Genomic DNA, 25,917 nt, shown 5'->3' on the forward strand with positions numbered 1-25,917 from the left:
GGTAAATTGTGAATCTGACAATTTACCACATTCTATGTACACAGAACGGGCCCATTGACTAGTAGGTAACCCATGCTCCGCAAGGGTCTAATTAGAAACTTGACAAACTGAAAACATGACGTAAGACTTGGCTACTTGAATCTTGAAGGATTGAAAATAGGCCTATAACCATCCTCGGTAAATTAAGAATCTATCTACAAAATTCCAAGTTAATCAGTTGAGTAGTTCTGACGTGATGAGGCGTCAAACATAATTTTCCTATCCCGATCGTGTATAAGCCAGTTCTTTCCTTTATTATAGTATAGATAAGTTCTCCAAGTTGGTGCTAACCTAATAAATTGACAGAACTCAAATCTTGTTTAGAAACCTTCAACTTAATGCCAACGAGACAAAATCGGACTGATTATTAATTTAGTTGCCAATTTTAACCATCTGCTTCGAAGAGGTACTTTCTTTAGATTATAGTTCTATATTAACATATAGTATGTATTCATGTCCCATGAATGAAATTTGAACATTAATTCTGACAAATCTAGAAGGAAAATTGAAATTTGGGCTTCGAGGTGCACGATATTGGGCCATATGAATAAAATTGAGCCTTTGCTTATACTTCTAAAATATGGAGCATTTGCTCAAAAGTAAAAGCTTTTGCTTAAAATTGTATGAATAAACTAGAGCATTTGCTCAACTTTTGAAGCAGCTGCTTCAAAAAAGGTGAGTCTAGAGCAGCTTATCACCTTTTGCTCATAGTAAAATGGCTCAACTAATTCGTATGAGGAAGAGGAAACTATACCAGATACGATCACAACCAATAGTTGAGAACTATAAAACTCTTTTTAGATTCAACCATGATATAATATATCACTATTATCCCTACAAAAGAATAAATACAAAATACCTATATAAAGATAGCCATCACAAAATAGGAAATAGGCATTCAAGAAGATGAGAGTGTAGACGATTATAAGAAGGCTATTGATATTATAAGAATATGCGGAAGATTATTATAGAGATAACATTTTTTCACGCTATTATTTCAAAATTCTAAACCCAACTAACCTAAAACTCTATTCATAATAGAAAACAGATCAGACGACGCAAACACAAGCGGTGCCCCCTACTATTTGCATATTTAGCGCTTCCGTGAGCTATAAAAACATAGTAAGGCTACAAAAGCGAATCAGCTGATGAAAAATCTTTAAAATACGTGAGCATTTGCTCCAGAATTCAGGAGCATAAGGTAAGAGTATACGGTAAAGCTTATTCATATAAAAATGAGCAAATGCTTTTGCTTCTACCTTTTGCTCATGATCAAAACCTTATGCTCTATGCTCTCATGCTCTTGCTCATGAGCATTTGCTCTTGTTCTATTCATATGGGCCATTGATATTTTTAGAATCTATGTGCAAAATTTGGAGATCTAAATCATGCCGTTTTTCCGGTATGTAATCCACAAGTTAAGATGTTTTGATGCGAGCAAACGAACAAACATAGCCCTACTCTCTCTTATTATTATATAGATGATCAGTATGGTAAAAAACTTATTCTTCAAATGAAATTGAATGTAATGAAATGATTGTTGCCAGTGTGAGGACGGCAGGCAGCCGATGCTGATGTTCATGGAAAAGCCGTCGAAGAAGCTCTATCCCGACTACTATGAAGTGATCGAGAATCCAATTGACATGCTCACCATAGAGGCCAACATCAAAGCCGAAAAGTACACCAATCAGGACGAAATTCTCAACGATTTCAAGGTACACTAACTATTTTATCACTAGTAGCTCTGTGAACAGTAGACCTCACGCAGTATTCTCATCCACAAGTACCTGATGTCACCTGTTTTAAATGTTAACAAACTCAGTTCACGTTTGAATTTGTATTTCGTATGATATAATTTATCCAGTTTCGTGATAATCTTTCTATCTGATGAAAATTAATTTTTTTCAATCAAAATATTATAATTTCTTGAGCACTATACAGGGTGATTCACGAGGATATGCGGTAACTTTGAGAGCTCATTCTATATGTAAAAATAATGAAAAAACTTATATAAACATAGGTCCGGAAATGTTTCGTTAGCAAGTTATACAGGGTTAAAGATTTCGCCTGGATTTCAGTTCCGCTGAGTAAATGAAGACTCTCTGAAATTCTGGGAAGTTAAATTTAGGGGCAAATGCCATTGTTTCTTATGGTTTTTTACCTGAAAATTGATTAGAACAGGTCCCAGAACTGTAAAATGAGTAGTTTTTGAGTAATCCAGTGTAAAATGCAAAAACATTGAGTAAAAAAACACAATTTTTACATTTGGCCAGCAATCGCTTTGTTATTTTACCAATAAACTGATCAAATTTCAGAACCAAACTTGTAGAAAATTTAATTCTAAACAAAACGGTAGCCTATGATTAAAGTATACAGAAAGTGAACAGATAATCGATTAAAGGAAGTTTTATTGAAAACAGAACAACACACGTTTTTCATTTGGCCGACAATAACTCTGTCGATTTCTTATTAAAGATCTGTAAAAAGTTAATGATTTTTACTTGAATTTAACACCTTAATTTTTTTACTAAAATTTCAAAATAAAATAATATTAAAACACAGTTTTAAAATAAAGAAATAAACATAAACAACAAACATAAATAATAAAAAAAATACACATGTTGAGCGGATAATTTGTTTTTCATAAGTTGGCACTACAATAACAGCTGATCAACAATTATGTGATTTGAAATGTAGAATTTTAATTCCTTGAGAGGTAACAACTGAGTTTTAGTCCACGTGTGTATTGTTCTGTTCGTCGTATTGAATTTTAGTCCGTGTTAGCATTGTTTTGTCCATAGTAATTATTAAATTGTTGGAGTAGTAATGCCATACTTATTTTCAACTGAAGAATACGCCGATATGGTGTTTATTTACGGTGTATGTGAAGGCAATGCTACAATCGCTGTGGAAGAATACAGACAACGTTACCCTTATCGTAGAATTCCAAATGCTAGAACCATTATTTCTACATTTCGTACGTTACGGGAAACAGGATCACTTCCAAGCGTAAAGATCCAGTCTGACCGCCCTCGCCAACATGATGTTAATGTAGAAGAAAACATTATTGCTGCTGTTGAACGTAGTCCAGGTATTAGTACAAGACGTATTTCAAAGCGGTTTAGGGTTTCGCAAAGTAAAGTTTGGAGAACACTTAATAAGAACAACCTTTATCCCTACCATAAACAAAAAGTACAGCATTTACAACCAGGAGACAATGAACATCGCTTGGAGTACTGCAATTGTTTAGTCAATCATCGTCAACTCTTCAAGTACATTTTATTTACCGATGAGTCACAGTTCACTCGTGATGGTATCAACAATTTATGAAACCAACATTCATGGGCAGAAGAGAACCCTCATGCAACAATTGAACGTAACTTTCAATACCGTTTTAACATTAATGTATGGTGTGGTGTTATTGATGATAAGCTAATTGGACCGTTTATTTTTTTAGAGCGCTTAACAGGTCAGGCGTACTTACAGTTTCTTCAAGAAGAATTACCGACATTGCTGGAAGATGTTCCTCTTGCAACGCGACGCAAGATGTACTTCCAGCATGATGGCGCACCGCCACATTTTTCAAATGATGTTTCCACCTATCTAAATCATCAGTTCCCAAATAAATGGATCGGTCGTGGTGGTCCTATACACTGGCCACCAAGGTCACCAGATCATACGCCATTGGACTTCTGCATATGGGGATGGATGAAAGATCATGTTTACGAGGTCAAAGTAAATTCCCGTGAGGCGTTACTTGATCGAATTAATGAAGCCTTTGTGCAGTTAAAGGAGAGCCCCGTAGAACTACGAAAAGCAACAAGAGCAATTCTTAAACGATTAGAAAGATGCATTGAAGTTAATGGCAACATTTTTGAGCATTTACTGTAATTTTATTGCATAACTTTACATTACAGTTTTCAATAAAACTTCCTTTAATCGATTATCTGTTCACTTTCTGTATACTTTAATCATACCGTTTTGTTTAGAATTAAATTTTCTACAAGTTTGGTTCTGAAATTTGATCAGTTTATTGGTAAAATAACAAAGCGATTGCTGGCCAAATGTAAAAATTGTGTTTTTTTACTCAATGTTTTTGCATTTTACACTGGATTACTCAAAAACTACTCATCTTACAGTTCTGGGACCTGTTCTAATCAATTTTTCAGGTAAAAAACCATAAGAAACAATGGCATTTGCCCCTAAATTTAACTTCCCAGAATTTCAGAGAGTCTTCATTTACTCAGCGGAACTGAAATCCAGGCGAAATCTTTAACCCTGTATAACTCGCTAACGAAACATTTCCGGACCTATGTTTATATAAGTTTTTTTCATTATTTTTACATATTGAATGAGCTCTCAAAGTTACCGCATATCCTCGTGAATCACCCTGTATAGTTCATTTGCTCATTTTTAATCGCCCATAAATTAGTTTTGTTTTTTTTTTTAATTTGAGAATATTGATACTGATGGGCACGCATAATAATACCATGACTGCTAAACAAAATATTGAAACCAAAGACCTTAAAGATGTATACCCTTAGGGCCGGTTTCCGACCTCGGGATTAGGAAGAGGGGAAGTGGGCTTCCACTAAGAAGAGGGGAAGACCTAGGAAGAAATGGGAAAATTTTATCGCCTAAGATCTTGTAGAGAAGGGACTAACACCAAACGAAGCCCATGACCGAGACTCCTGGAGTCTCGATTGAAACTATAGACCTTATAGAAATACAGAAATAGACTGGCTTCTCCAGACATCTGTGTAATCTCTTGTCAGCTGATTGATTATGAATAATTCTATAGTCTGATTATTCCATCTTCGGAGTATGGAGGAATTCCTTTTCCTTTTATATTATCCTTAAAATGCAACATTTCAAAAAACCTTGTATATACATCGACGCGCAGTTGAAAAAGGAATATTTCTGCCAAATCTCATAGAATTCTATCAACGCGTTTGGCCGTGATCGCGTTACACACAGACAGACAAAAGCAAATCAGAGTTAAAACATAAGTTAAGTAAACGGAACACGTCACATCCTTTTTAAAAAGATTTATTCAAGAAACAAACCGGCTTAGTGACTGCCCAAAATACAGAAATGAGACAAAGAATCTTAATTATTAGAACTTATATACTATTCTAAGTATTCTAAGTGCTGTATCAGCTATTGCACAATAGCAATGGGTACAACTACTCCCTCCCCAAGTTTGGAGCTGTCCTCAGCGACCAAAAACTGATAAGACCCAAAATACAAAAAATGGTTAAAAACAATATAACATAATACTCAACTAAGTTATCAATACAATACTAATACAAAAGTGTAAGAACAATTTTTCAAATATGAGTTTCGGTTGGGAGGTACGGTCCGCCTAAGTTACAAGCTATTTGTTTCTTATCAGGAATATTTCGATTACAGAATTTCAATGAGATTTTACATTAATTTGTAATAAATAACTACAATTATTATTAACAGCACAAAAAGTCCAATTGGGATGAGAATATAATGAAGTAGGTTATTGCTTTCAGCCGTAAAATCCTCTATAATTTGTAGTGGTTCTATATTTAGATTAGCTTTATGGATCAAGTGGAAAGATAGATTTGTATGCATAGTGTTTTGGCAGGTTGTTGTGAGGGTAAGGATACAATGCTTTCCCAATAAACGTATGGTTCTAAAAAATTGAACAGCGTTTCTGATTCTTCAAGAGAGAAAAATAGTCGAAGAGATGGTCTTTTACCTCGATTTGATTGAGACTCGTGAGGGGGTAGACTACGAGTCGTTTGGAGAAACAGTCGATGATCGATAAAAATTTACGTTTGTCATACTGAAGGGCATCAAGTTGCAGTTTTTCAAAGGGCTTTGTAGGAGTAGGGGATACTTTGTATTCTGCACGAATGGGGCGACGTTCGTATTTAGTGTTCAAACATATTGGTCATTTGTTTATGAAGTTAGTAATATCATGCATCATTGAAGGCAAATAGTACCGTCGTACAATGTGTTAGTAACTCTCTGAAATTCCTCTATGATCTTCTCCAATACTTCCCTTTTTCTTCTCCTCTTCACCCCTTCTTTCCTTACTTTTATACCCTCTACCTGCCTATTACATGGTAAACCATAGTTGGCTAGGTATTTTTCCTCCTTTCTTTCTTTTAAGTACACCCCGCCATGAAGCCTGTTTTTGTATTTCACGGGAAATTTATTTTTGATTGTGATTTTTGTGTGTTTTGATTTCTTTTATGTATATTGTATTGTGTTGATTGGAATAAAAATTGATTGATTGATTTGTAATTGTATCCTCAAATGATTAAACAAATAAACATGATTGTGTTTGTGATTGATTGGTGGGTGGTTTGTTGGTTTGCAGTTGATGTTCAGAAACTGCCGCCAGTACAACGAGGAGCAGTCGATGATCTACGAGGATGCCATCCGGCTGGAGCGAGTTCTCATGGAGAAGGTGAAGGAGTTGGGACCCGAACAGGGGGCGAACCCCGCTACCAACACCCCCACCCCCCAATCGGCGCCGCCCCAAAAGAAGATCAACAAAGTGTGAGTGTACTCAACCGTCATCATCGAACAAAATTGATACTTTAATTGATAATTGATGGTTTTTGCATTTCTCTGGATGTTTGCTCCGCATTCACGGCGAAACGCGGCAATGAAATTTGACAGGATGTCCCTTTTTGAGTTGTCTGTCGATGTATATACTGTATATAAAAAAATAAAATAATATAAATTGAAACAGGATAGACACGACATATATAGATTAAAAACACTTACATTATAATCGGAAATTTTCGAGGAACTGAGTCCCCTTTCTCGACCGAGCAGAGAATGGTGCAGTTCGAAATCCCCCCCCAAAAAAAATATAAAATAAGGTATACGTTTTTTTGGGGCCGTTTTCCGAGCTCGGGATTTAGCTAAGTTCTAGACTTTAAACAGCTAAAGTCAGAAAATTGGCTTTCCGAAACGGGGCGTAATCGCAGTCCAAGTTTAAATTAAATTTCGAAAAACTAGATGATTGAACAGAAAATAAAATAAAGAGAAAATAGTGTAAAGTTTCAGCTATTTTGAATTATTGATGAATGTTTCATTCCGGCAAGGAAAAACGTTTCCAATTATACAAATGGAAAAATAAAGATAATCATAAAAACTGCGACTACGCCCCGTTTCGGAAAGCCAATTTTCTGACTCCAGCTGTTCAAAGTCTAGAACTTTGCTAAATCCCGACCTCGGAAAACGGCCCCAAAAAAACGTATACCTTATTTTATTTTTTTGGGGGAAGGGGGGGATTTCGAACACCACTCTCTGCTCGGTCGAGAAAGGGGACTCAGTTCCTCAGTTCCTAAGATCCCGGGCTCGGAAACCGACCCTAAGTTTTTTGAAATGTTGCATTTCAAGGATTATACAAAAAGGAAAATGAGTTTCCTTTATACTCCAATATTACCGTTAAAATCAGACTATAGAAATTATTTTGAATGCATAAAAATAACTAAATAAATAAAAAAGTATGATGCAGATGTAGAAGATAACTTTGAGATTAATTAGATTTTTACTTCATAATAATAATATACTTCTGATGTTATGAAAATTTGAAAGTAAACTTGACTGATAACTGAATCGTTAAAAAACTTGAATTCAGGGAAACTCGACTAATGTGAACGCAGCTTTAGTGTGCTCTTTCAAATCAAGAATGTTATGCCCGTTTTCTCAGTCGTTCCATAACTTTATTGAATCGATAAACATGAAAAATGCGTTTCTAGAATGCTTCATAAACTTATTGAATCCATAAATCTCACGATAAACTAGAGTGCCAAAATCCAGCCTATAAATATTTATGGAATGGATTAAATGTGTCAAATTATCAGAATGGATCAAATTTTTGGTTGCAATTGAAAAATTAAGTTACAAAAATTAAGTTTTGGTCCAGTATTTTAAAAATAAAACAGACTATCAAAGTTGCACTATATCTGGCATTGCTAGCCCTTATCTGGTGTCAGCCATCTCAGACCTCACAACAGACATCAGCCAAAAGATGTCAGTACCGTAGGAAATAACAGTCAACTTGACCTCACAACAAGCAGCATGAAATAAACAACACAGATTTGGTTGGTTACCATATCATCAAGGCCCGGTTGCACAAAAGCCGGTTAAATTTTAACCGTGATTAATTTTACGATAACCAATCAGTTAAGGCCTTTTTGATAAGACGCTTCTCTGATTGGTTCTCGTAGGATTAATGACGATTAAAATTTAACCGGCTTTTTTGCAACCGGCTTTTTTGCAACCGGCACCAAGTTTGTTTACGAAAGTGGCCGGTGTGGGATAATGCCATGTTGCCAGATTCATTGAACAGATAAATCGTTCCATAGCTTTGGGTTCTATTAATATGTTCTAAGAAACCAATAAAAATTTATTGAATTCATAAAGCCTTGTACACACGTCCGTACAGATTCGCGCGAACAATCGTATGTACACATGCCTCGGCATTCACTGTACGTCCTTGTGGACGCATTCCATGTATGCCTCGGCATTCAAAAAGCTATCTGATTTGCAGACGACACGAAGACATGGTAGATGTAAATTTTCCACATCATGACAACAATGGCGTCATTCCATCATTGAAGATAATTATTACAAAATGCAGCTGTATCATTTATTTTAATGACTTGTATGATAAAATCGAAAATAAAACGTAACAAACGATTTTGGTGGGTTGAACGATTGTAGGATGAAGTAAGGAAATAAATAGCTAAATGACATAAGATATGAGATTGACAATTCAAACTTTATTAGGATGTCAAAACATTATTTTGTTAATATACTGAATCTAATTCAACTAGTTATCCAAAAAAATGATACCATTATGAGGGAAGCAATAACTTTACAAGAACGATCGGCCCTAACTTTGAGATTCTTGGCATTAGGCGATTCATTTGTTGGTTTCCAATATCTATTCTGAATCTCAAAAAAGAAAATTTCTACAATAATTCCAGAATGACCTAATGAAAGCACTTAACACTGTCCTACAAAATTGACAGTCTTCTTTAACAAAATTAGCCATAGATCGAATCAAATACTAAATTGCTGTCCATTTTAAACTAACTCTGCTCATACACATGACAAAACAAGATTCTCCAAATGATTAGCTTCAAGATTTACCTTTAAGGAATACTAGTTCAAAGTTTGAATAAATCTCACTATAGATAGCCTAGCTATCTAAAACGTATAATATCATATTGAAGATTACAATTTTGATTACCAACTCTGATTGATAACATAAAACAAACACAAGATGATTTGATATTCACAGTAAAATATGTGAGCTATACTTTTTTGTACTTTTTTAGAAAGCTATTTTCACTTGAATTATGCAGTTCTAAATTTGTTAATCATGATACAAATTTGTATTTATTTAAATATTTGACAATCCACATATCCTACAAAACTACAAAAATCCTACAATTTACAATTAGTTATTGGATCACAATATTTGATTTGTCATTCATTAACCTAATTCATTGGAATTAGGTTATGACGCCTTCAATGTTTACGTTTTGCCTCACCCGTATGGCAAAATCGCGTCCATACTTACATTCAATGCTGGCCCGAGGCGCCTTTGAGCACGCCAAAATACCGACAGGGTTCCGGTTCGCCCGCAGTGTGTCCAGACGTGCGAATGCAAGCCCATACACGTATGCTCACCCGAGGCAAACGTACGTGTGTACACCGTTTAAAGTTATTGAATCAATAGCTATAGCGTTGTTTATTGAACGACTGAGAAACCGGGCACTAGTCTGACATGCGTATCGGTCATGACTAAGGGTGACTACTAACGACAGGACTAGTGTGTTGAAAATGTGTGTACGTCATGCATGTTATGTCATCAGCGAAAGGCTTCCAACAAAAAACAGGTGTTTGACAGCAATTCCTTACATAAAATTAACATTCATCCATATAATAAGAGAGAGTAGGGTTGTGTTTGTTCGTGTGTTCGTTTGTTCGCATCAAAACATGTCAACCTGTGGATTCCATACCGGAAAAACGGGAATGATTTAGATCTCCAAATTTTTAACATAGATTATAAAAATATCAATGTCGTGCACCTGGAAGCCCAAATTTCAATTTTCCTTCTAGATTTTTCAGAATTAATGTTCAAATTCATCTATGCTATCGTACATGAAGTTCCATAGCCCAAAGTGTTTTTTATGAGGAGGTTATAATGCTGTTACAATACCAACATTTTCGAACAGCAGTGTAGCGCAACGATAAAACGCTAGCTTATGGAGCGATGGTTCCTGGGTTCGAATCACCGATGCTTACCAATTTTTGTTCTTAATTTTTTCCCTCGAAACGTATTATTATCAATTATTTTTTGAAGGAATTTGTTTTCATTAAAATTGAACTTGGATTTTATCAAATAATTATTTTTAATGTAAAATTTTGCCACCAGTACAAATGAAATGGACATAGTCTTCATGCTGTAGGCCTATCATTGGCCTTCGTTTGTAGCATTCGTGATGTAGGAAAATTATGTTTGACACATCATCATGTCTGAACTACTGGACTGATTGATCTGAAATTTTGCATAAAGATTCTTCATTAACCGAGGATGGAAACCTATTCCTTTAAAAAACTAGACCACTTGGCCGGTATTGATACTAATCAATATCGGTTGAATTTTGTCAATAATGATGCCTTATCTGCTCAAACAAATAAGTCAGCGCCTCTGAAAATAAAATTTATACACCAGAACATTAGATCTTTAAATAACAAAATAGATAGACTAGAAATATTCCTTGACTTGGAACGACCGGATTTCCTAATTCTAACTGAACACGGTTTAAAAAACACGGAGCTAACTTGTTTGAATGTACAAAATATGCGTCTAATTGATTATTATTGTAGAGTTAATAAGAGTATGGGTGGCGTTGCTATATACCACAGTACGTGCGGTAATCAACAGCCCCGTAACATAGTTAAAATGAACATAAATGATTTTTGTATAGAGGGATGCATTGAATTAGCTTGTTCCAAGTTCAATATAAATAAGGATGTATACGTACTTCTAGGTATTATCGGCCTCCAAATGGTGACATAAACTTATTTTTCAACAATCTGATTGATGTCCTTGAGAAATTGTCGGCGAATATGGGAATCAAATTAATCTGTGCAGGTGACTTCAATATTGACTTCTTGATGGATTCTTGCCAACGTAGAGCTTTTTTGAATGTACTGGATCAGTTTAGTTTAAGGTACAATATTGAAGTTCCCACTAGAGTATCAGAGCTTAGTAAAACGGCCATTGATAATATAATTACTAGTTCCTCTTTGACTAATATTAATGTAGACGTAATACACTCATGGCTATCGGACCACACTGCTCAGTCTATTGTGTTGAATTTTACGAATTGTACTCCCATTGCAAAAAATATTTCCTATGTTACATTCCGTAATTGCAGTGTCAATAATATGGTTGGCTTTGAGGCGGCTTTGTCAGTTGTAGATTGGAGTGCTGTTGCCTCCGAAAATGTAACAAACAACAAATATGAGTTGTTCCATCAAACCTTTCTTCACTATTACAACATTCATTGTCCTATTGTGACCAAGCCCTCACCTACGACGAAAAGGAAGAAACGTAGCGGTGGTAACTGGATGACTGAAGAAAACAAATTAGAACTGTGCTTGAATTTGCAACAGGGAAGGCAAACGCAATACCAAATTTAGATACATCTCTTATTAACAGTGTAAAAAATCATTATGACCAGCTAGTAACCAGAGCAAAAAAAGAATTTTATGGTAATTTAATTAAAAATTCAACAAATAGATCTAAAACCAGTTGGAAGCTAATAAATCAATTTAGAGGTAAAGGGTTTGAACGAAAAATTGACTTACTAGGACTTGATATTGAGGATGAACATGTTACTGACAAAAGATGTATTGCAGACGAATTTAACAATTTTTTTGCTAGTGTTGCTCAAAGATTAAGTAAAGATTTAAATAAAACACAACTGACTTCTAATAATACTCCTATAAGCAACCAGAATGTTCCAGTTCCGCCATCTGAGCACTTCTACCTAATACCATCTAACGAAGATGAGATCTTACAAACCATCGATAGATTTAAGCCAAAAAATAGCACTGGTCATGATGATGTCTCCTTAAGGGTGTTAAAGCAGTGTAAAAGAGCCATTGCCCAGCCAATATCTTGCATCGTCAACTCTATGCTCGAATCTGGTGAATTTCCGGCCATTTTAAAAATAGCTAAAGTTATTCCACTTTTCAAAGAAGGTAGCAAACATGACATAAATAATTTCAGACCCATTTCAATTTTAACAGCTTTTTCAAAGATTTTTGAAACCATCATTCTCACTAGACTGGTAGCCTACCTTGTTAAGCACAATCTGATTTCACCTAATCAACATGGTTTTGTAAAACAGAAATCAACTACTTCAGCCCTAATAGAGATTTTGAAGGACTGATAACAAACATTGAAGATGGTAAATATACGGCTGGTGTAATGCTAGATCTATCTAAGGCTTTCGATTGCGTGGACCACAGCCTGTTGTTAGATAAATTAAATGGCCTTGGTATAAATGGTAGAGCGAATGATCTCATAAAGTCATATCTGTCTGATCGATATCAGTATGTTTCAATTCAAGGCGATCAGGAACAAACCGCTTCAAAACTTGTTAAAGTATGCTCAGGAGTACCGCAGGGTTCCATTTTGGGATCTCTTCTTTTTATACTATATATAAATGATATTTCTTCTCTTGTACCTCAAAATAAGTTGACGCTATACGCTGACGATACATCTTTGATATTTGCGGACAGAAACTTGGAAGACCTAGAAATTGATTGTAATCTGGTGTGTAATAGAGTTGTTCAGTATTTTAATTCACTCTCCCTGACAGTAAATTAAAAAAAAGTAGTCTAATAAATTTTAGTCTGAGACACAGTGCGATTGAGCCACATTTGTTTATAGAAATGATTGTATACGAAATACAGATTCTGTGAAATTACTTGGCCTAGAGCTAGATTTCAAGTTTGTGTGGGATGAGCATGTAAATGTAATAGTTAATAGAGTGTGTAGAGATCTTTTTGTGATAAGAAATATGGTAAAATTTGTACCAGAAGATGGTTTACTTTGCATTGTTTCACTCCCATGTTGCTTATGGGATAGATTTATGGGGAAGCACTGCAGATTTGCACTTCCAAAAAATATTTAAATTGCAAAAAAGAGCTATTCGCTATTTGGCTGGACTCAAATTTAATGAGTCATGTAGAGAGGCTTTCGTCTATTTGAACATTCTAACTCTACCCTCAATTTATATTTTCAAATTATTAGTCTTCACTCACGACCATATCTCAGATCTGGCCACAAACGCTGACATCCACAATCATAATACTAGAGGCAGAAATAAATTAGCTTTAAGACAGCACAGGCTTCAACTGTATGAGAAAATGCCTTCTTACATTGGTTCAAAGCTTCACAATAATTTACCAATTGAGCTGCAGTCCCTAACAAACAAGAATATATTCAAAAAGAAATTATACAGCTTTCTTGTTGCAAAAGCTTATTATAGTTTCAATGATTATTTCTGTAATACATGATTGAAGCATCTAGTAATAATAAATTTCTATGTCCTGCACTACTTTTAAAAACTACTTTATGTATCTGACGTCTTTGTACTGGTGCTTATTTTATGTCCATTGATGTGAGTATATTTTCAACAATTCCTCAAGGAATGACCTGTGACTAGACGATATTCAAATGTATATTGTATTATATGCTGTGTTGAATAAAGAGATTATCTTATCTTATCTTATCTTATCTTATCTTATATTAAGTTTGATGTCCTTTAGATATGCTACTTTCATATAAAAAAAAAATTCATAAAAAACCGAATATTTTATTTGCAGTTCCAATTTCAAGCCGATTTTTTGAACCTCTCTTATGATGTCATTCGGATATAGCGTCATTAATAATGTGTGGTCCCATGAATGATGTTATAGCCAAGTTCCATTGTACCCATCTATCTAATGTAACTATTTGAAGAGAATTTGATTTTGAGTTTACATTTTGAAACCTCTTTTACAATGTCAGTCTGATATAGGCGTCATTAAATGTGTGGTCCCTCAAATGACGTTATAACCAATCTCCACTGTTTCTTTGTATCTATCTAGTGGAGAAAGTAACATGTTATTTGTTTTGATGTTTTAGCGTGAAACAGGCAGTCGACTCGACGCCACGAACGGTGACGAAAACAAAGCGACTGACGACAGCGCACAACACTCTGCTATCGCCCAGTGTGTCGCTAAGCGACAAACCACTGCCGCCACCGGCCACGCTACAAAAGATGCGCACTCTGTACAACACGCTACGCGACTATCGCGACCCGCGCGGCCGCCAACTGTCGCTCATCTTTTTGCGCCTGCCGTCCAAGATCGAGTATCCGGACTATTATGAGGTCATCAAGCGACCCATCAACCTCGAAACGATATCGCACAAGCTCAAGGTACGTTCACGATTCTTCATTTTCCACATATTTTACAGTGTATTAGCTTTGTTTGTTTGTTTCCAATAGCTTCCTAGAGACTCAGAGTATCAGAATATAGGAGTTGTCAAAATTTATAACACATAAGGTAACACAAAAAAGAAGAAAATCACCTCTCTACACACAAACTCTGTCGTGGTATAGAACACTCCAACCATTTATAAACTCTTCAACTCCTCAAAAACATGGACATCATCACAATTTTTCAAATGAGTAAGAAGCCTTCTAATAAATTTTAGGCTCATATATATTGTTTTTTTTTCTCAAAAAGAGCTGTTCTGTGATACAGTGAAGCATCCTTTATTTCGTGTATTGCATCCATGCGAATCAGCATTTCTAGTTATAGTCTTTCTTTTAACATGGATAATCACCTCATATACAGGGTGATAGGGTGATCCATAATTATGGTAAAATAATTTAATACGTGATAGTAGAGGTGAAAATAAGAAAAAATGTTCTTATAAAAATATATTCATAAACGCTTCATTAGCGAGCTATACAGGGTGAAAGATTTCGCCGGAATTCAGTTCCTCTGGTGAAATACACCGATGCTGAATTGTTTGGGGACTAGTTTTTGAAAAACTTATGCTGATTCATATGGAGAAATATCTGAAAAATTGAATAAAACTAGTCTGGAAGCTGTAGTGTGAGTAGTTTTTGAGAAAAAAGTTGAAATATGCAAAAAATCTAAGTAGAAAAAACACAGACTCTACTTTTGATGCCCAATAACTTTCTTTAATGACCAGTGAACAAATAATTTTTCGCAATAAAAATTGTAGAGAATTTAATTCTGAAAAGAATGATGTAAGCTGTGTAAACTAAATTTAAATAGAAGTTGAATAAAATGTACTCTTATGTAGTACATTACACCACAAAAATTTGCTGTTTTATGAGGGGAGAACTAATTACTCATAGGTTGTAGCTGATTGCAAATAAAACATGGATTTTAATAACAGCTGTTCCAAAAAAGCTGATCTATTTTGTTTTAAATAAGAAAATATTTAAAAGAAATTATCAGCTGAAAATTTTTTTTAGAAACATTTTAGTTCACTGTTGAACAAAAAAACAAACTGTAAGTTAGGCCTACTGTAACCGTGCTGTGTTTTTTGTTTAATCTATTAACCAGTCATTTGTAACCATTTCACTTTGCTTTTGTGTTAAGTGTTAACTTTTTAAAAAATTACAGGTAATATAATAATAATAATATCGAGTGACCTGGCTGGCTCAGGTCTGGTGTCAGAGTTTTCAGGTCGCAACTAATCAATTTCAGGGCCTCTGACATGACCTAACGACTGCTTTTTACAGGTAATTTTAGACATTATTCATACTCCGAATTAGCTGACATGCATTTAATGTATGGAATGGGACACTACTGTGATAGTACTGAAGCAAGACATTTGTATCAAGAGAACTTTCCTAACCGAGTATGTCCAAGTTCAAGGTTTTTTGCCACTATTCATCAACGTCTGTCTGAAACAGATTCTTTGATATCCAAAGAGCACATTTATGCAGGCAGACACCGATCTACTATGACTGTGAGATAGAAGAACAAGTTCTTAATGAAATTTATGAACATCCAGAGAAGAGCACGAGAGAATTGTCAGTGCAGTTTAATGTCAATCAATCTATTATTTGGAGGATACTAAAAGAGCAACTATTACATCCATACCACCTCCAGAAAGTTCATACTCTATTGCCACGAGACTGTATTCCCCGTGCTGGTATTTGCCGATGGTTTTGAGTAAAACTTGTTTACCCAAACCTTTTAACAACCGTTTTATTTACCGACGAGGCACACTAAAAGAACAGCTATCGTTAACGTTCACAACCAACATATTTGGGCAGCTGAGAATCCTCATGCCATCAATCCTAATCTTCCACAACATCAGTTTTCAGTAAACATTTGGGCAGGAATCATAGATCATCTACTTCTGTTTGAGCTTCCTCCCAGGCTTAATGGCATAATCTACTAGTCTTTTGGTATAAGTGCGCATAGTCTTTTGGTATAAGTGGTAAAAAAACTGCGCATGCGCAGGATTGAAAAAGTAACTCTTCATTTTAACGTTTATTTTAAATTGTGATGGATAATATATGAGTTCTACTTACGTTATTATGAACCATATAGTGGTGATTTATTGTTGGTGTCAAGTGGATTCCTTGTGTATTGTGAGTAGTTGCTGGTAATACAAATTCTATTTTCGACTGTCTACATAACCTAAGACTCAACCTGCTACTAATTTATTTTTCGCTTCAGCGTCAGATCCAATGTCAGATCCTGTTGTTCATACTATATTATATTTTGGAACTTTTTGAACGAGAGATATATACACTGAATGTTTATCTTGGTGGGTCGAACTGTACAAATTTTACCGTCTTTTCGGCCGTTTCATTTCAAGTGATAAGATAAGACAGTTCTGTATTGGAATGTGCTTTTGAACCGTTAATTGGTATGATCAGCTGTGCGGACTTTTGATTTTCTGGCGGGAAACTCGTTACCATAGCAACCAAGAGTATTGTTGGAAATCTGTAGCTTTTCATTACTTGTGTTATCTGTTGTCTTTGTCTCTGACAACGCTGATTACTCACTCTCATTGAAATGGAAAGTATTAATCTTTTTCAAACTTCAAAGGGTAAACCTGGAATTATATATAAAGGACATAAATACAGAAAATCTTTCAGCTCTACTGTTAGCAATCGTATCACGTGGCGGTGCCTTGATAAAGAGTGCGCGGCTTCCTTAAAGACTAATATAACGTGTGATAGCATTGTTGACTTAGCTGGTACACACACGTGTGATAATATTTTAACGCATTCTTCACCCGAATTTTCGTCACCGTCCCTTGTTACTGATGGCTTGGCTACCCAAGTGGAGAAACAAAATATTGACTTCAATCAATCACTATTGGTATCCGATAATAATTCGAACCTTCTATCTGGTCCATTGAATGATGAACTTTCTCAGTTGAGAAGTGAAAATGAACTGTTGAAATCTCGTCTTGAGGAGTTAGAGATTCAGCGTAATGCGGCCTTGGACAGATCAATCAATCTAGACATTCAATTGATGCAGCGCCTGGATGCTGCTAGAGATGCAACAACACAGACTGTTAAAATTGGAGACAGTACGCCTACTGGAACTCTAATTGACCGATTACATACATTCAAAAATGATGAATTACTCACGGACAATGACATAAATGTATATTGTAGGAAAATGATTTCTAGCTGTAAGGATTTAATTGTTGTTGACACGGTTGTAGGATCACTTATTGTCAATGATAATGATCATGATCACTCTTTTTTAAGTTCAAATTCCAGTGTAAACAGAAATATTGCATTCATTCTGAATGACAGTCGCACCAATAATTGTATGGATGGATGGACTGGCTCTCACTGGAGCCTAGTTGTCTTTGATCATATTGACAAAACGTTTTATAATTTTGACTCATTGCGACAGTATAATAACAGATCTTTAAATATCTTAATAGAGAGGCTAAAACCAATATTCAATTCAGATAGAGTGGTTCATATTGATTGTTTGCAGCAGCAAAATTCTTTCGACTGTGGCATCTTTGAACTTTTTCATCTTGAAAGTTACATTAAAATTAGAAATAAAAATAATTGTCCCGGTATTTATAAAAATTTTAAATTAAGGAAATTTGACGCTAAGAAACAAAGATTGCATGTACTGAACACTATTGTCAATTATTTGAAGCATCAGACTGATGAATTTGAAGCTACAACTGGTGATTTTCCACAACCGATTATTTCAATGAATAATGTTAATCTTGAGAGAGAATCTCTTTTGCCCAAGTCAAAAGCTTCTGATCCTATAAGAAAAATTAAACTTTTCATGGATAGTCAGGGTCGTAATGTCGTTGATAAATTAATGAATGACAAAAATGAAAAATGTCAAGTAATAGGTACACTTAAGCCGGGAGCTGTTTTTCAAGATGTGACCAGTGAGAGCGGTGGTGACTGTTCTGATTTAGGTCCGCTGGATGCCGCTGTATTTATTGCTGGAACTAACGATATAGCCAGAAATGAGGCCAAGAATTTAATATCAGTTTTACGCAGGAGACTGTCAGATTTGAGACATACTAGAGTTCTCGTATTTGATGTTCCTCACAGGTATGACCTCCCTGATTGGTCGTGCGTTAATAAATTGGTTGAATGGGCAAATATTCAGATACGAAAAACGTGTAAACGCTTTGAAAATGTCACTCTTTTGGAACTGGGTAAGCTGGGGAGACGCTTTCATACAAATCATGGGCTTCACTTGAACAACATGGGTAAGCGCTACATTGCTGATCAGATTTTGAGGGAACTTAATACAGATACATCTATTCAAATTGATTAAAGTATACAGAAAGTGAACAGATAATCGATTAAAGGAAGTTTTATTGAAAACTGTAATGTAAAGTTATGCAATAAAATTACAGTAAATGCTCAAAAATGTTGCCATTAACTTCAATGCATCTTTCTGCTCGTTTAAGAATTGCTCTTGTTGCTTTTCGTAGTTCTACGGGGCTCTCCTTTAACTGCACAAAGGCTTCATTAATTCGATCAAGTAACGCCTCACGGGAATTTACTTTGACCTCGTAAACATGATCTTTCATCCATCCCCATATGCAGAAGTCCAATGGCGTATGATCTGGTGACCTTGGTGGCCAGTGTATAGGACCACCACGACCGATCCATTTATTTGGGAACTGATGATTTAGATAGGTGGAAACATCATTTGAAAATGTGGCGGTGCGCCATCATACTGGAAGTACATCTTGCGTCGCGTTGCAAGAGGAACATCTTCCAGCAATGTCGGTAATTCTTCTTGAAGAAACTGTAAGTACGCCTGACCTGTTAAGCGCTCTAGAAAAATAAACGGTCCAATTAGCTTATCATCAATAACACCACACCATACATTAATGTTAAAACGGTATTGAAAGTTACGTTCAATTGTTGCATGAGGGTTCTCTTCTGCCCATGAATGTTGGTTTCGTAAATTGTTGATACCATCACGAGTGAACTGTGACTCATCGGTAAATAAAATGTACTTGAAGAGTTGACGATGATTGACTAACCAATTGCAGTACTCCAAGCGATGTTCATTGTCTCCTGGTTGTAAATGCTGTACTTTTTGTTTATGGTAGGGATAAAGGTTGTTCTTATTAAGTGTTCTCCAAACTTTACTTTGCGAAACCCTAAACCGCTTTGAAATACGTCTTGTACTAATACCTGGACTACGTTCAACAGCAGCAATAATGTTTTCTTCTACATTAACATCATGTTGGCGAGGGCGGTCAGACTGGATCTTTACGCTTGGAAGTGATCCTGTTTCCCGTAACGTACGAAATGTAGAAATAATGGTTCTAGCATTTGGAATTCTACGATAAGGGTAACGTTGTCTGTATTCTTCCACAGCGATTGTAGCATTGCCTTCACATACACCATAAATAAACACCATATCGGCGTATTCTTCAGTTGAAAATAAGTATGGCATTACTACTCCAACAATTTAATAATTACTATGGACAAAACAATGCTAACACGGACTAAAATTCAATACGACGAACAGAACAATACACACGTGGACTAAAACTCAGTTGTTACCTCTCAAGGAATTAAAATTCTACATTTCAAATCACATCATTGTTGATCAGCTGTTATTGTAGTGCCAACTTATGAAAAACAAATTATCCGCTCAACATGTGTATTTTTTTTCATTATTTATGTTTGTTGTTTATGTTTATTTCTTTATTTTAAAACTGGGTTTTAATATTATTTTATTTTGAAATTTTAGTAAAAAAATTAAGGTGTTAAATTTAAGTAAAAATCATTAACTTTTTACAGATCTTTAATAAGAAATCAACAGAGTTATTGTCGGCCAAATGAAAAACGTGTGTTGTTCTGTTTTCAATAAAACTTCCTTTAATCGATTATCTGTTCACTTTATGTATACTTTAATCATACCGTTTTGTTTAGAATTAATTTTCTACAAGTTTTGTTCTGAAATTTGATCAGTTTATTGGTAAAATAACAAAGCGATTGCTGGCCAAATGTAAAAATTGTGTTTTTTTACTCAATTTTTTTGCATTTTACACTGGATTACTCAAAAACTACTCATCTTACAGTTCTGGGACCTGTTCTAATCAATTTTTCAGGTAAAAAACCATAAGAAACAATGGCATTTGCCCCTAAATTTAACTTCCCAGAATTTCAGAGAGTCTTCATTTACTCAGCGGAACTGAAATCCAGGCGAAATCTTTAACCCTGTATAACTCGCTAACGAAACATTTCCGGACCTATGTTTATATAAGTTTTTTTAATTATTTTTACGTATAGAATGAGCTCTCAAAGTTACCGCATATCCTCGTGAATCACCCTGTATATATATATATATAATATATATATATATATATATATATATATATATATATATATAATATATATATATAATATTATATAATAATATAATATATATTATATATATATATATAATATATATATATATATTATATATATATATATATATAAATAGAAGGAACTGTTAGTATGCCTAGTTCTTTGAAGTGGTTCCTACAGGACTCTAAAGGCATTAATACCTTTGATTGCTCTAACAGTCTCTTTTTGGAGCTTAGACACCCTCTCCAAATTCTGGCAGGACCCACCCCACACAGCTCGTCATCAAACATAAAAAACATGATAAACCATCAGACTGCATTAATCAATAATCAACTGATAGTCCAGGCAATGAATGCTCAGCTAATTAAGCTGATTGGTCCATAGTTACCTGAATTATTTTTATCACCCTCTTTAAAAATCGGTTTATTTTTTCTTTGTATTTTGAATAAATCAGGAAATACAGCGGTCTCAAAACATTAATTTATAATTTAAGAGAGGCGTTCAGCTATTAGATCTGCTTTAGAGTTCTATTATTAATATTATCAGGATCCGTACTAGAGTTATTTTTCAAAGTTTTTATTGGTTCCATCAACTCCGGTGGATTCATGGGACTAAGAATAAAGATGCATTCAATTCATTGGTTCTCTTATACGTGAAATTTGTTGTAGTGGTATTTTGTTCAATTTGAGCTGTCAAGCTTTTATCAACTTGCGAAAAATATCTATTCAATCCAGCTGAATCTATTTCTGGTTAATTATTTTTAGCTTTTTTAATCATGTAATTCCAAGGTTTACGTTTATCATTCCTGCATTCCTCTATTTTTGATCGATAATAGTATGTTTTTGCTTCATCAGTCAATCGGTTTAATAGGTTTTTATATGTTATAGTTCTGTGTTGAAAGGTTCTTTTATAGTTATCTTATATAATTTTTTTATCTCTAGCTCTTATTGATTCTACTAGTCTAGAAGTAATCCATGTCTTCAAGACCTTTTTCAAGTCTTTGAAACCAAGGATTACTTCTGGACTAGTAAAATCAATAAGAACTAGAGATAAATTATATAAGAGAACTATAAAATAACATTTTAACACAGAACTTAAAACATGATCTTAAAACATTTATAACCCAATTTGCAACACAATAACTTCAAAATCTAACTGATACAAAAAGTAAAAAATTATGTGTGGTATTTTTATTTCCAGACTAGAATTTCAATACACTTATTCAAAACTGTACAGAATATTTTTAAATGATGTAACTAATGATCAACAAATTGTATTGTGATGTAGACGAACGCTTACGAGGGCCTGGACGAGATAGTGGCCGACTTTGTGCTGATGTTCGACAATGCATGCAAGTACAACGAGCCCGACTCACAGATCTACAAGGACGCGCTCATGCTGCAGAGGGTGAGTCAGCTCCACCCACCTTATAATGCCAGTATTTCATTCAAATTGAATTGAATTAAAAAAAGTTCAAACTTTGAAGAAACATTTAGCATGTTAAAGCATCTATTGAATACAGTTGAACCTTGATATAGTACACTCTACACCCCATTTCATTCGTCAGTTTTACCTTCACAAATTATGTAAGGACGCCTCCACCAATTATGTAAGGACGCTTCCACTAATTATGTAAGGATACCTCCACCAATTATGTAAGGACGCTTCCACCAATTATGTAAGGACGCCTCCACCAATTATGTAAGGACGCTTCCACCAATTATGTAAGGACGCCTCCACCAATTATGTATGGACGCTTCCACCAATTATGTAAGGACGCCTCCACCAATTATGTAAGAAAGCGGTTATACTTCCACTAAATATGCAAAAGGGGGAATGAAAAATGATAACAAAAGGAGAACAGAATAACTAGAACTCTAATTAATTGATATCTTTCGGTTAAATATGGTTGAATATGATAAATATTATTTTTTTTCTATTCCAAAAAGGTAAAATATATACAAACACAATATTAAAATAAAATTAATGGGGAAACTACTCGCTTGCTGCTAATGATGATTTAATCTTTGTGGTTATGAAAATTAAGAACCAGATCTTATCCAGTAATCACCTACCTTTTGTAGATGGCTTCCCCCTTTGGCTTTCACTGGTTGAAACGCGACTTTACAGTTAGTATTTAAAAAACAAAATTAACTGAACCAATGAATAGGTTCAGAACCGTCTCCCTTAATAATACAATTATTTTTTAAACTGCCCAATCTGTGACAGAATAACTGTATTATGAAACGAAACAAGTCTATCCTTTCTCACTGGATCAGCCGGACGAACGAGCTCTGCCCCAAAAGCTAAATTTTGGGTCTTAATATTAACTCAGTCAATGCCAAGCATAAAAGCCATCTGAAATACATATTTCTATCTATCGCATTAGCGCACGTTTTTTATTAAAAACAGAGAGAAGCTAACGTTAATATTGACAACAAATAAAATAAAATAATGTTTTGAACTCGTGGCTAGAGCACAAGATTTCTTTCTCTGGCCACGCCAATTATTTATTTATTTTCTTGTAAAACTGTTGTTAATTGGTGAATAAAATTTGATTTGAAATAAAATAAACAATCTTTCTGTCTATGACAAAAGATTGTTCAAAGACAAAATACTGTTCATTGAACTTTTAATTTAAAAACTCTAAAATCCTGATCCATATGAGATAAATATTATGATTCATATATATGTCCCATATGACCAGGTGACAGTTTTAGTAAATTTTCCTGCCGTCCCTTGAAACGCCAATATAGGTCCAAGTCCCCTTAATAGCAGCCTCCATCATTATGGCCCATTGTGAGATCCACGTTATAATAGCAGTTTTTAGTTAACATTATTGTTGTCTATATTTGTCTATCATTCGACAAAGCAGATAACGCTATACTTTTCTACCTCCGCAACGTTGCCTAATCGTTTTTAACAATGAGGAAACATAAGTAACAGAATATCCAATCTCAATATTATGAAAATTTATCATTTAATCATAGAAAATATATTTTCTTGACGCATAAAATATAATTTATAATTAAACTAGAAGTTAGTTAATGTATCAAATAGCCTATACCGGCATCAGCTATCCTCTATAGAAGCCATTGGCAACGCTGTTCTCCTATCTTTCCTCGCTGCCATTATAACGTAATCTTCTATTGTCTCTTCTATAGTAACCCAATGCGTGTTTTTATGAGTGTATAAACTCTTACTAAGGCCGTCAGGACATGTGTGAACGGACATGTTTGACAGACTAGTTGTGTCATTGGCAAAAGCCTTCGAAAATGTTTTTGTGGTTTGGTCTTCGATTTTTTGTTGTTTGCTTTTTCTTCGCTGCTCTATTTGAGGCAAAATTATTATTTTATCATATGTAATTTTCCATAAAAAAGATTGATAGATTGTAACAATATTTTGAATATATTGAAAATTTCCTCTTCTTTGATTCTATTGGCATTCTATTAAGAGTGTGCAAAGGCTAAAAATAAACTTTCTACTCGTGATATTTTTCATAGTTTTTCGATATGTATATCATTAAGCAATCAAAATGAGAAGGTTTTCTCAGGAAAACATTTTTTTCCGATCATTAGCCTACTTTTTGAGATATGAGCGCCTGAAGTTTGAATTTTTGGGACAGAACATTTCAAATTCGGTAAGATATAAATCCATGAGATTTATAGGATGGATTTTTCATGGTATTGTTGATGTAGTAAAAAAAAAATTTCTGAAAATATCCATTTTCAAGATAGTTATTCAATTTACCAAAAATAACTCAACAAAAGTTATTTTTGGTTATTTTTAGTAAATTGAATATCTTTTTCAAAAATTGATATTTTCAGAAAATTTTTGTTCTACTAGATCAACAATACCATGAAGAATCCATCCAATAAATCTCATGGATTTATTTATCTCTTACCGAATTTGAAATGTTCTGTCCCAAAAATTCAAACTTCAGGCGCTCATCTCAAAAAGTAATGATTGGAAAAAAATATTTCCCTGAGAAAACTTTCTCATTTTGATAGCTTAATGATATACATATCGAAAAACTTTGAAAAATATCACGAGTAAAAAGTTTATTTTTAGCCTTTGCACAGCCTTAAATAATGTTAGCCCTAAAAATAGGGTAGGGTATGTATTTTTATCATTTTTTGTTTTTTCCATTTTTATGGTAAAATATACATATTTGGGGGTACCTATTGCCTCCATTGTGAATAAATGAATATTTTAGTGATCGTTGTCCAAATCACCATCATCATAATCATTATTGGCACTAGAGCCTTAGCCTTACAACCACATCCTTCCATCCCTCTCGACATTCTGCTGCTCTTCTCCATCTTCTTACACCCAGTCTTCGCAAATCCTCCTCCACATCGTCAACCCACCGCTTTCTTGGTCTTCCTTGTAGTCTTTTTCCTCCGGGTTTGCCTTCCAGCACAATTTTTGGCACCCTCCCTTCCGGCATTCTGTGCACATGACCAGCCTCATACTTTTGTAGAGTGAATATTGATGTTGTGGAACTTTGCATTGTTTGTGGAGTTTTGCTGTAGTAGGCTTCTGTGAAATAATAATTTTTATTAAAATAAAGTGGTTTTTTGACAACATCTCAAGTCTCTTTTTATTATCAATTATTTTCACAACAGATAAAATACTGGTCTCCTCGAACAATCTTCCTATAGTGAGGTCATTATAATGGCAGTGTACGATTGACAATACTGTTGCTGTCCTTTTCTATCAAAAGAAAAAACAACACAGATTTGTTCTTATAGAACAAAACAGATAGCGCTATCTCTCTCTAGCTTTGCAATGTTGTTTGTAACTCGAGACAGAGTTACTAGGACGAGGTAACAAGTACAATAGTCATAGCTATTTGGATAACCAACAACTTGAACGACTAGCATGCAGCATTGATAGCAATTGGGAAGCCTCAAAGAACAAAATACTA

General features: G+C 34.6%; 1 protein-coding gene across 3 annotated transcripts in view; it reads left to right on the forward strand.

Moving 5' to 3' along the window:
- Positions 1–25,917, forward strand: part of LOC111046926 (protein polybromo-1) — a 109,706-nt gene that overhangs the window by 21,188 nt on the left and 62,601 nt on the right. For all 3 annotated transcript variants that reach the window (XM_039435413.1, XM_039435414.1, XM_039435415.1), the window contains exons 13-16: positions 1,587–1,754; positions 6,398–6,579; positions 14,255–14,549; positions 22,275–22,394. In XM_039435413.1, coding sequence (XP_039291347.1) covers positions 1,587–1,754; positions 6,398–6,579; positions 14,255–14,549; positions 22,275–22,394 — 765 coding nt within the window. The remainder of the gene's footprint in view (positions 1–1,586; positions 1,755–6,397; positions 6,580–14,254; positions 14,550–22,274; positions 22,395–25,917) is intronic.

Source organism: Nilaparvata lugens, chromosome 9, assembly GCF_014356525.2.
Source record: "Nilaparvata lugens isolate BPH chromosome 9, ASM1435652v1, whole genome shotgun sequence".
Taxonomy (NCBI): domain Eukaryota; kingdom Metazoa; phylum Arthropoda; class Insecta; order Hemiptera; family Delphacidae; genus Nilaparvata; species Nilaparvata lugens.